The sequence below is a fragment of the Metarhizium album genome, assembly GCF_000804445.1.
Source record: "Metarhizium album ARSEF 1941 chromosome Unknown scaffold_48, whole genome shotgun sequence".
Taxonomy (NCBI): domain Eukaryota; kingdom Fungi; phylum Ascomycota; class Sordariomycetes; order Hypocreales; family Clavicipitaceae; genus Metarhizium; species Metarhizium album.
Genome location: NW_024467622.1, coordinates 37164 through 49291, shown reverse-complemented (window position 1 = coordinate 49291; position 12128 = coordinate 37164). Strand labels below are relative to the sequence as shown.

Here is a 12128-nt window from a genome sequence, read left to right as displayed (position 1 = left end):
CAGCTGTCTTGTCTCGGACATCGGATGACTTGCAGAAAACCGCCCGACATGGAGGGCAACACAACTCGACAAGGAAGGCAACTCACAATTTCCTCCGTTCCTAGTTTACTCGTCTCCGCAGCAAAAAATGACTAAACCAGTAGCAACGGCTGCGTTGGGTGGTGACTAGTGGGACTCATAGAGAAGAGAGTCTCCCCATGTTGCAGATCTGACGCTCGTACCTGACAGCCATTGCGGCCCTCCAACTAACCTCTATGGAAAGAGGTGAGTTTGACAAAGTCGTGGCCGAGGCAGCTCCATCTTCAACCCGCCAAGTTTCCTTGGCAAATACGTTCAAGAAGCAAAACACTTCGCCATCCATTGCGGCCCCGCCCTGGGCAATGTTCCGGATTCAAATCGACAACCAAAACATCAAGTGATGGGGAAAGAGCTCTCAATCCGGGCCACCGCGGCCGCGGCCCCCTTTCATGCAATTTTTTCTGCTCGGGCCGCTGTTCACCGCAACGCCAATCCACATGATCAGCACAAAGGGGACGTGGTGTGTAGGAGAAGGGCCGGGCGGGATCTACAAAGATCGGCACTGTCATGTGGCGGCGGTCCAGGGGTGCGAGAGGCGCCGGCAGGATCACTGAGCTGCTCGAGACCAAATTCACCGAGATCCAAGGCCCAGCTTCGGGTGCCCTGCCGCGCTTTCCAGGCCGCGACCGACGAACTCAGGAGCGGCGTTGCGATGAATGCCGAATGGACACGCAGCCTGTGCAATATCCGATCACAGACTCCTTGTAACCTGATTCTTGCAAAGTCGTGGTGGTATCTGACGGCCTTGTAATTGACCAGGATTTCCGGTCACCTATAGTTTGGCGCTGGCACGACGAATGGATAGAAGAGAGTTGTATCGTAAACGGTATGCAGAGGCTAGCTAATCACAGCTCCACAATACAAAGGTATTCAAGTCCGTCATGGGGAGAATTACCGAGACTGCTGGTCAACGGGGGGAGCTTTTAGGTTGTCCCTAGTCTCTCCAGGTGATATATACTAAGAGACGCCGGGGATCGATACAAGTGCAATAAGCATATGCTGAGCTGCGCAAGGGTGCAAGCGCGTGACGGTGTCCATCTGAGCAAGAGTCCGTGACCCGGATGGTCGGCTGTTGCCGCCATGCCCTTTGCTGAGAAACGAGGTCATCGCCCAACTGTCAACCGTCGCCGGGACTTTTGGGAATCCCAAAGCGCCAGGTCTCGCAGCGAAGAGCGTTCTGTGGTCCCCGTGTCGGCCTCGTGCAGCTAGACTTGGCCCGTATCAACGCTTCCTCCCCTATGGTATTTACTGTGCCTGATATCGGTATGCCGACATCTCATCGTCAGCTTAGAATTACCATCCGAAAGGACATGGTCAGAAAATGAGCGGCAAGGGAATCCAATTGCCCTTTGTTGCAGTCGACATCGAAATTTCGTTAAAAGCCGTGGAGGTGCACGCGTGGTTTTGGTCACGAAGAACTCGGGATTTCTTTGCCGACGGGGTGACCTCGTTAAAACAAGGAGAAGAAGACCTAGCCAACGGGAGTACTACCTTTGCGTTACACGGACCTTGCGGTCAAAGCCTCAGCCAGATGACTTGCTGCAATGCACAACGGTTGCAGCTATCGTGATGCCCTCACTGGCCACACGAGGGCCCGGGCATCAGACCATTGATGCCTTGGTCATCCAGGCCAAGGCTTGGTGGGGTTCTTGCGGTGCAGAAAGCAAGGAACCCTCAAAGCTGAGACCATGCGACAATGTCTGCGTCGAGTTGTTCTGCTCCGAGCCCTCGTCCTAAACTACTGTCTGTGATACGAGCTCTCGTTACAGCCGAGGTATTCGTACAGGTTTGGCAAAGACAGCCGAATTGCGAGAATGGACCACAGCAACGGCGCCAGAAGGACTCCATCCATGGGCCGCAATGTGGCTGTTCTGTTGAACTGATCAAAACCCGCTTGAGTTTTTCCGCGACGCAGCACCGACACGAGCTCAAACGTCGGACAGACCCATCTGGTATGTCGTGCTGAGCGTGACTACTAACGCTCGACGGAGACGTTGGCCTCTTGTCTCTCTCGGGCTTTCAAGTCAGGCGTGCTGCAGACAATCCAGTGACTCTGGTCCAGTGTCATCAAACTCAGTGCATGTCGACTTTTGACAATTTCCCCAAAACAGGCTCCGCAACCCGGAAGCAGCCATGTCAAAAAAAAAAAAATTCAGAGCACCACTTGACGAGAGATCGACAAGAAATCGGAATTCCAGGCTTGGGGCGGGTGGTGCCCATCTCAGCTGTACGCGCTGAGAAACCTTGCTTCGTGGCCTCGTGCTCGAAATCCGGGAGTATTAGATCGACAAGACTCGATGACAAAGAATTGCATCAAGTCCCAGGACTCTCCCAGTATTAATTGATGAGAAGAAACTAAATCTATCTCCCGTTTGAGTGATTCATCTCATTGCGTAAGCTATTCTCAGTATTCACTTGTCCCTTGTTCTGAAGCTGTGTGACATTTGGTACCTCATCTAGTCTACTATGCCGTCCGCAATCTCAAGTTGGAATTACAAAACAATACGAACCAAGCGCATCTCTGACAGACTAGGCTAAACAAACACATCCCGTGGCAACGACGAACTTGCTTTCATTCCAACACAATCGAGGGGTAACCCTGCCATCGTCGTTATGGATTGGCTACATGCCGGGACGCATTGGGTCTTTTCCAGCATATTCCAAGCTAGATTGGCAATATTGGGTGCTCAGACGGATTTCCAATCACTTCAAGTTTCTCAAGATATCTGGACAGGAGTGACTTGTACAAAATCGATACCTCTTCTCATCAGCCAGCTATACATGTAGAACCACGACACCGCGCTGGTCGGCAATTTTGCACCCACATTCCCCGTGACTAGCCAGGGCCCTCTTCATCCCGAGGCCTCCCGGACCTACGACGTTCCCGGACGCACGTCAGGAGAAACGTCATGTGTGGCCGATTTGCAAAAGGGCCGGGTGGCCCGCGTCCGCAGACCAAATCTCAATGAGGCCAGATTGTGTGCCGACATAGATTGAGAAGCGGCCCCCTCCGTCAGCCTGCTTGCAAGCCTGCGTAACGTCAATAGGCCCTACATTGGCGTGGGACTGCACCGCCACCGAGGTGAAAGGTACGCCTGAGTCGGGCGCGTTTTCAGCCGTGACCGTGACCTCGTCCCAGGCCGACGACGTGGCCGGCGCCACTGTCACATTCACAGGGAAGTAAAGGGGCTCGGCGCACTCGGCGAGCTGCACGATGCACCGCGTTATCCGGGATGCTTCGACGGGGAGCTGAAAGCCAATCAGCATGCGGACGTACGACAAGCCGCCTGTTTTCGCCTGGAGGGTCGTCTCGCGACCGAGTGTGCATTTGTAGCAGTTGTTCTCAGGGCATCTCGGGCAGCTCACTGTGGAGCGGAGGATGGTGGAATCCTTTGTCGCCGAGGTGGACGCTGTTCCTGCGTGGGAGACGGGAATGCTGGCGGCGAGGAAGGAGTTTCTGAGGACATTTACGAGCTGCATTTCGTGACGGTGGCCAGTTTGAAACTGAACGGTCTTGTTGAGGGTGTGGTTGGTTGGTGAGCGCACCGGACTTGTTTGTCTGTGGAGGGCATGTTGCGGCTTTATAGGCACCCCCAGCATCCGGTACAATGCTTTTGAGCACGGCCAGGAAAGCAAAGATCCATACGGAGTGTGGACGCGTGAATTGGACGTGGAAGGGAGTGTCGACGTTTGCATTGCGTAGGATGTCTGTCAGATATTCCGTGCGATTGGGTGAGAAGCCCGCATGGAGGAGAGAGCTTGTTGAATCGGGCAGCAAATGACGCACCAACGACGTGTGGCATGATTGCAGTGACAGCTCTGTTATTTGCCACAGCAGCTTGCTACGTTTGGTGTTCGACTCAAGCTTTGCGCATTGTCAGCTTAATCTCATGCCCTGTGCTCTCCGCTCTGTACCACGTACATCTTCAGTTCTTCGGTCCTGATTCGCAATCGTGCGACCCCACTTCGTTTTGATGGCGCTCTGCACGCAAGGCTTTGCACCCGTCGGCAGCAGGCAAATATGGGCGGGAAAACGTCGACTGGAATGCGTCCAGCTCTCTTCTTTTTCTGGCATTTCATCATCATCTTGGCGACTGTTGATTGGGATCGTTGGGTTAAAAGTCGGTGGCTCCGCTTCGGGACGGGCCGAGCCTAGCGCGCTTTCGTCTCCGGGCCGACGGGCAAAAAAACAACCACTTGAGCCGTCATAAAACAGAGGGCGCTTTTGGAAGTGCGTTGTTTCAGCCTTGCCTAGTCAGTGAATCCTGACAACCTCGCTTTGACCTTGGCGGGACGGGCAGCAGCATTGTTCGACATTCCGCCGCATGACACGTCATTATAACGTTATATCTCTTTGGTATTCAACTCCAGGCTAAAATGGACCCTTTGCTGTTTCTGCTCGCGCGTAGGCGAGATTTGTGAGTATAACATTTGTTAGCTTGACGCGGCTGTAAGCCTTGCTCGCGCGACATCACATGGCTGGGCGGTACTCTGTCCCCAGGAAGCTTCCCGCCCATGCAGTGCCTCGAAATCGAAATACAAGTTGAACGTTGGCCCTGCGTGTCGAGGGACTACAAGCGAGCCGTTCTTCTCACGCCGTGGTGGAAGCACAGCGGCCTGTTACCTCCCACGGTAGCATCGTCGTGAGCAATAGTTTGTCAGCCGACCATCGCGACCTTCCACCGGTTTACATGCTCTTTTTGCCCGCAAACAATGATGAATAATTGCGGCACACCACAGCCGTCCATGCGGAAGATGTCTCTGTAATGATGTCGCTGAGCTCGCGTCTTTTGTTTCCGATCACGTCTCGGGGCTAAGCAGTGAGCTGGAATGTAGCTCAGCCGCTCAGCTGACCCATGCTGTTTCGTGCAGGTTCCGCCTTTATAATCTCCGAGTCCACACGTTACACCGAGACGTCACATGATTACGTGAGATTGCATCCCAACGATGGCCTTTTTTCTATAAAATGACGTGATGCGCCTCGACACCGGCGCAGCGCCGCCGCCGTCGAACTGCCACGCGCCGCGCAACGTGCCCAGCATGGCGGCCGGAAGCGGATGCACCAACGCCACCATCATGGTGGCCGCCACGCCGTCCATGGGGATGAGCTACAAAACACGCATGCCGTGGCCCAGACTGAAGCGCGAAACGGCCTACTTCGAGTCCACGACGACGAGACGCGTCACCCCCGAAACGATGAACGCCGTGATAATGGGCTACAAGACGTGGGACAAGACGCCTACAAAGAGATACCCCGGCCGCATCAACGTGGTCGTCACGGGAGATCCCGACAAGATCCCACCCCGCCTGCAGGGTGATTCGAGGAGAGAGCCGCTCCACGTGGCGACGAGTCTCGAGGGCGCCATGAACCTCTTGTCAGAGACTTACACGGGGGGGCCGAGTCCGGGCCCGCCAGAAAGCTCACTTGACCCGTTGGACGGCGAAAGTGGTGTTCCCGTCCTGGGCCGCGTCTTCATCATCGGTGGCGCCGGCCTGTGCCGGGAGGCGTTGCGGATGCCGTGGGTGGATCGTCTGCTGCTTACCCGTGTCGCGGACGACTTTGACGCAGACACTTTCTTCCCTTTGCATATCGACGGCGGCGGCAACGCTGAATGGGCGCGACAAAGCGATCAGGGATTTCGAGACTGGGTAGGGCCCCATGCCCCGGAGGGCATCCAGACCGAGGACGGGATTGGATGGGAGGCGTACATGTTTACGCGGAACAATGGGCACTAGGTCACACGGCAGGGGAGGATAACGAGTGCTGTAGAGCGAGCTTTCAAATGGCATAGGCGGCCGTGCAATTGCCATGTCCTGTTGACGGCCATTGTTCTGTTTTGGTCATATCTACTGACAAAAGAGATGGCATCAGTGAGAGTTGATGGCTGGTCAGACGCCATTCGAGGTGCCGTGCTGGCTTGTCCTTCCAGGCGTTCTCTTCAAAAGTCATTGCAATGTACTGCCGAGGACAGACTCCGGCACATTGTCCTGTCACACTCTCGACCAAGGCCTGATGTAATGATGCCCCTACCTATGTTTGTCAATCGAGGGACCATTCAACCGCTTAAATGCCGTCATATATTCCAAGCGTGCCTAGGGTAATCCGGAAACATCACTTTGCGACTGTCAGCTTGGGTTGGGCTGCAGTAGCCCCTGGCCGGAAATCTAACAAAAACTAATATAGCCTTTATATTTATCAGCTTGCCAATACTAAAGAGTCTAGATACTTCATGCTTCCTCCTCTACATGGTCCTTACTGTCTCTTTTATATATATATATATATATCTAGAATTCAGAGACCTCTGTAATGTCACGATTTCAAGTAGCAGGAATTATTGTTACCTCGGGCATAGTGTTGCTTGAGCTACTTTTACCGAGAGACGCTTCAACGCCATCCCTTTAGAGCAGAACTTGTGCAGGCCGACGACGAATCGACTGCTCTTCCATGGCAACAGCGCGTCGAGGAAGAGTCTGGCGACGAGCTTACTGATGCCAGGTACGTGATAGTTCAGCATCACAACACATCGAAATCAGTGGCTTTGGAAAGGAATGATTCGGTTGTTAGGTGTTAGCGGTTGCAAGGATGTCACGTGTAACACGGTTGATTACTTGAGTATTCAGATGCCACTTCATCTTACAAACTTTCCATTTCACACCTGCCAATCTGTGAACTTGAAACGATGCAGCATTCCAGGGTACAATCCTTTCTTTCACTTCAGAGACCATGGACAAGCTTCTGGATGCCCCAATACCAGACCATCTTCACTTTGTCAACGCACCTAATTGCCGCATTCGAGGGGAGGCCTCCAAAAGCTGCCCGCTGTCGTCAACCTTTAGTGAAAGGCAGCCACTCAATGATAATGATGAGGTCATGATTCATACAATCTTTGACCCCTTTTCTCTGAGCTCGATCGTCGACCGGCAGATAACCGTCCGAAAAGACGGTCGAATCCGGAAGTCTGTGAGGAGAGGCAAATCCGACCTGGAGGCAGAGAAACTCCCCCTCGAACTCATTAGAGGGAGAACAACCGTCCGTGTGCCCCAGGTCATAGAATGTTATTCTTCAGAGGAATTTTGTGCATCTAGTCATGGAAAAAATACCAGGTGCCGCTTTGGAAAGTGTTTGGGACGGCCCGTCAATCGAGGAGTCAAGTGGTTATACACTTGCAAAAGAGAAGTATCAAGCAAAGCCTTATTCAAAGCAAGGCACACGTCCTCCAACTATGTACGAAGAGAGAAATTCTACCATCGTCACACTCACTATGCCGTGAGAGCGGCACAGCACATGCAAGTGAATCGTGGCAGCTGCTTTTCAGCTCCTACACACAGTGACTTCTGCTGCTTCAAACCGGCGACGGGTGCCCAGAGGCCCAGACCGTCCTACGTTCAAAGCTAAGCCGACCCCCTGGCCAAGCCCGGATCATCCCGTTAGTCTCTGGCCGCTGCCGTCCATCAAGGCCATCAAGTTAGCCGATTCTAAGGCGTGAAACGGCAAGTCTGAAGAAGGTTTATCTGACATGTCTCTGCAACATTGCCGGGTGGATTCTTTCGCAGTCTTGACTCTTTCTCTAGGAAGTCTTTGTCAACCTTTGTTCAGCGAACGCAGTACAGGCTTTGTCTACTTGTTGTCTGCTTGAAACATTTGTCTCGGGACTTTCTCAAGTCCTTTATCCCGGGTGCTCCTTTGATCCTGACAGGACGGAAAAGTATTTAACGCCAAGGGAGGCACCCCGCCAGGCAACGAGCCAGAAGCCACTTCAGTCCTTCATACATTACTACATCTCGCGACTTTTCCCATTGAGCAAATCATCACTCGCGACACGCGTTAAATATGGCACCGCAAAAGGCAAGCACACTCAGATCGGGACCGTACCTCTAGTCCCATGGCAGGCCAAGAGCGGCACAAGCGCGGCAGCAGCATAGTGTCCGCTATACGGCAGAAGGACTGATTGGCGCGGTCTCACAGTTGTGCGGTGATGCCTGTCCGGATGCTAACATGTCGTGGTGTAGGGAAAGGAACCGGAGCAGTCGCAGTTTCAAAAGCAACAAAACATCCTTGTCCGTGTAGTTGGGCATGACGACTGGACGAATGTGGACCTATTGATCTCAGAACTTGAAGAAAAAGTGGAAAACTTTGCGAAATTGTATTACGTGGATAGGGTGAATGATCAACTCGTGCAGTTGCTGTATATAGGGGGTGATGGGCTGGCGAAATATGCAGCCTTCGAGTACCTGATCCGTCGAGACATGGTATTCGAAGAGGGAGCCCTTTACAAGGGGCTCACTGCTCAGGCATCCAAGGACTTTCGAAGAAAATTTTTTATTATCCGCTGATAGCAAGGACCATTAGGGTCCTGGACACTGAGGGAGGAACAAGGAAGAGGCGAGGGGACCGGATGCTAGGGGGAGGTTTGAGGTGGCTTTAAATCACGGCATAGAAAACCCAGGTCAACGCTTGCTCCATCGTACCGAATCTGCCGGCAGAGACTCTTTCATCGGAGCCACTCGCTGCACGCGCACCCGGATTCCCCTGGTGAATTCTCGCCCTCTGCCGCCGCAGCTCGCCGGCCTCGCCAACGGCTTTGCTGCTGCACTTTGAGGCGTACCAGCGTGCCGGCACCTGGACTCTCTCGCTGGGCTGTTCGTCTCATCTCCATCACGGTTGGACCTTCAGGCGGGTCCGCCATGTCCATGGCGTGCGCAGCCCGAGATGCCTCCGACATGGACGGGACGGTGACGATGACTCGTCCGTGGATGCCGATGGAGCCTGACTCGATCAGGTGGACCGTCTCACACTGCCTGTCCTCTGTCCCTGGCCTCCATTCTCTCCCTCTCCTTCTCTTCCTTCTTCTTCCGTCTCTCGCGCGCCGCGTCGGCCTCGGCCTTCCAAGAGCCGGCATAGTGGTGGGTCACGAGCGGCTCCCCCTGATCTGTGGGATAATGATTCTGCTGGGCAGCAAAGGCCGCACCGGGCATGACCAAGACGTCGCCGACCAGCCGCGGCCTCCGCAACCCCGCGACGTCTCGGTCGTCGACGGTTCGGCCCAGCATCCGGCTCAGGCTTTGCAAGACTGCGAGCGTCATCTTCTTGGGGCCCGTGACGTCGATAACGTCGGAGATCATGTCGAGCGTGATGCCGCTCGGCCCGACCTCGTTCTCCCTGGCAATGTCGTACAGCCCCTCGACGACGGCGTCCACGACGTGCTGCAGGTGCGGCGAGCCCGCGCGAGCAGCCAAGACCCAACTGGCAAACTGGGAATGCACAGGGCGCTCCTCGGCGGCCGGGGCCGGGGCGTCAAACTCCAGCCCGACGATCAAGCTGATTTCCGGCCGCGCGGCGTGCATGTCGGCAGGCAGCCAGTGGCCGACGTCAACCTCGCACGTGACGTCGAGATCGCTCCAGATGCCGCCCTCGGACAGCAGGATCAGGTACCGAAGCAGGTCGGCCCGCAGGATGGCGATGGGCAGAACCGTGAACAAGGCCACGATGTCGGGCCGCGTGTGGTTGTAGTTGGCGATGACGTAGTTGTCGGCCTGCCTGGTAGTCAGGAGCTCGTGCCGGAAGCCGGGGTTCTTGCGCAGCCAGCTGTCCATGACGTCTCTCTGCTCGCCAGTGAAGTTGTCGTCGTTGGCTGCGTGCCACACCTTGCCCGGGACGCCCGGGATGGTGCCGGGTGCGCCGGGAATGCCGAACGGCCTTGACGCGTGCGGCTCTTGCTTCTCGCCGGGCTCCGTCGGAACGAGAGGGTCGCCGGGGCGAGCCTCCTCCAGCGGCGGTTTCGCCAGGCCGACGTGGCGGACCGGATCCGTCAGTCTGACAAGGAGGATGGTCACGCAGACGGCGGCGGCGACGACACGCCACTGCTTGCTGAGGATCCCGATCAGGACCATGACTTGGACTGGAAGCTGGAGAGTCCCTCTTTGCCTAGACTCGAGACCCCTTTGCTGCGAGGCATACTCGTGCCTGCTTGATTGTGTCATTTATACATGTCTTGATTCTTATGGAGATGCTGAGTGTACACGAAAATAAACTTCTTGGTCGTGTCGCCCGGAGGATCTATCATGACTCGCACCACATTAACGCATAGATTATCCATTTGTCATGCCAAGAGGGTCCCTACCAGCCATGGAAGCCGTTGCCGCATCATGTCCAACGACCAGGTCCCTGTAAAGGCTAAGTCGTTAAGACCGCGTACGCGCGCACATTTCATGGGTTTCGGGGACCAGACGACCGGACCAGCGCCTCAGTGTGGACGTCTGCAGAGGTGGCCGCGGCGTGAGGAACTCTTGAGCATGCAGATGCACTTGTCAGAGTCTGGATTCTGGATTTGGGCCCAGGGAGGAGCCGGAGCAGAAATCGTCTGCAAAAGGAGGTGGCCCGCGTGGCAGGCAGCAGGGCCACCGTGTCTGAAGGATCAAGCACCCTCTCCGAAAAAGTGGGATTGTTCAGTTCCGGGGGATGGATGGTCTTTCTTGGAAGATTCCCAAATCCCTGAAGGCCCTGCGACATGTTGCAGAATCGGTTGGTGGTTTCGACGATCCCCCAGGTCCTGACACGACGTGTGGAGATTGTCGGCTGAGAGTTTACTCTAACCGACATCTTAGAAATCCACACTTTCTGTGTGTTGAACCACCTTCCACCTTGCATGCTATGCGATGACAATTGTGTGATGCAGCCGTCGAGAAGTGCCACGTGGAACTTGCGCTCAAACACAACAAGGCCTCCGTCACGTGACTTGCTGCCGTGCGCAGACGCCGCAGCCGTCACGATGCCCTCGTGGACCACTCGCGGATCCGGGCATCAAGGCACAAAGACACAACAAAGGCACGAAGCATCAGTCAACCAGCCCCTTGACGCCTCGTCCATCTGGGTCAGGACGCACACGCAGGCATCTCCTCATATGTAGCCCTCGTCGGTCGGGTCCATGAGGCCAAGGAGTCAAGGACCTCGACGCCGTACGACATCATGTGTGAACCGAGTTCATGTTCTCTGGGCGTGGCCATGATTGAAGCACCAAGATGGCCGAGCTATACCTCACCCGCCAATAAAGTCGTGCAGATGAGAGATGAGACGGTTGGGGCATCAACGCGCCGGGACTCGCGGCTTCGACGCCCGCTCACTGCCCTCCTTTCTACTCGTCTTTTTCCATCTTGACCATTTACCACGCGGCCAAGGCTGTCAGCGACCACGAATGCCAGCAGCCACCTGTGGCCAGAGGCTCACGGTGACTGTTGCCCACTGGAAGTCGCGGGCCGGCGGCCATCAGCAGCTCGCGGCCACGAGCAGCCAGGATTCGTCGGTACTGGCGCCTATGTTTGGCCGTCTTCTGTCACCGCCGATGGTGACCTGGCACCCGGGTTACGGTTGATGGAAACGCGAGCCGGGAGACTAGTCATGGACGAATACGCAATCGAGACGGATGCCGTCGCGACCGAGGCAAACCAGCCCGGACATTCATGCACACGCCTTCTCAAACGGGCGTCAAGCACGGCGGCGTTACGCAGACATGACTTGCAGTCACAGACGAGGCAGCAACGTTTCCGTGGTTCGCGTGAGCTGAGCGGCCATGGCCGCCCAGAAGCCGCTGCATTTCAAAAGCGGTGAAATCGTCCATGGCGTACAGGAAGTCCAAACAAAAAGCCCCATGTCAACCCGGCCAGCCGTGGCATGGCACAAACTCCCTCTCCCTGAAATAGTACAAGTAAACCTCCCCCCAGGCCCCATATCAGGCGGCTTCCCGGATGCTCGCCGATCCCAGTTCCAACAAAAACTTGGAACACCATCACCATCGCGACGACGTTGCGCAACGTTGGTTTGCACACCCCCAAAAGATGGGCGCAAAGAGCCACTGCCATCGCTTCAGATGCTTGCTTTCAAAGAGAGAAGCCAGGCAACTAAAACTGGGTGAGGGGGGGGATCAACGGGGATCAAAGAACCCTGACAACGTACAGTCTTGTGTCGTTGGAGAGAAGTATTATTGCAGCGCCTTTGCTCCTTTGGCGACAAATTTGCCTCCTTGTAAATGCCACCATATCCCATGTTTATCTGT

At 55.3% G+C, this 12128-nt stretch overlaps 3 protein-coding genes across 3 annotated transcripts; 1 reads left to right on the top strand and 2 right to left on the bottom strand.

Annotated features, from left to right (window-relative positions):
- Nucleotides 1-2985: 2985 nt before the first annotated feature.
- Nucleotides 2986-3558, bottom strand: MAM_08251 (uncharacterized protein; the record flags this gene model as incomplete). Its single annotated transcript, XM_040827049.1, has 1 exon — nt 2986-3558. The coding sequence occupies one exon, from the start codon at nt 3556-3558 to the stop codon at nt 2986-2988; it is 573 nt and encodes a 190-aa protein (XP_040674957.1).
- A 1560-nt stretch (nt 3559-5118) lies between these two features.
- Nucleotides 5119-5814, top strand: MAM_08250 (Dihydrofolate reductase; the record flags this gene model as incomplete). The annotated part of the gene is made up of 1 exon (XM_040827048.1): nt 5119-5814. The coding sequence occupies one exon, from the start codon at nt 5119-5121 to the stop codon at nt 5812-5814; it is 696 nt and encodes a 231-aa protein (XP_040674956.1).
- Nucleotides 5815-8868: 3054 nt separating this feature from the next.
- MAM_08249 (Glycosyltransferase, DXD sugar-binding motif protein) lies at nt 8869-9969 on the bottom strand (the record flags this gene model as incomplete). Its single annotated transcript, XM_040827047.1, has 1 exon — nt 8869-9969. The coding sequence occupies one exon, from the start codon at nt 9967-9969 to the stop codon at nt 8869-8871; it is 1101 nt and encodes a 366-aa protein (XP_040674955.1).
- Between the last annotated feature and the right edge of the window lie 2159 nt (nt 9970-12128).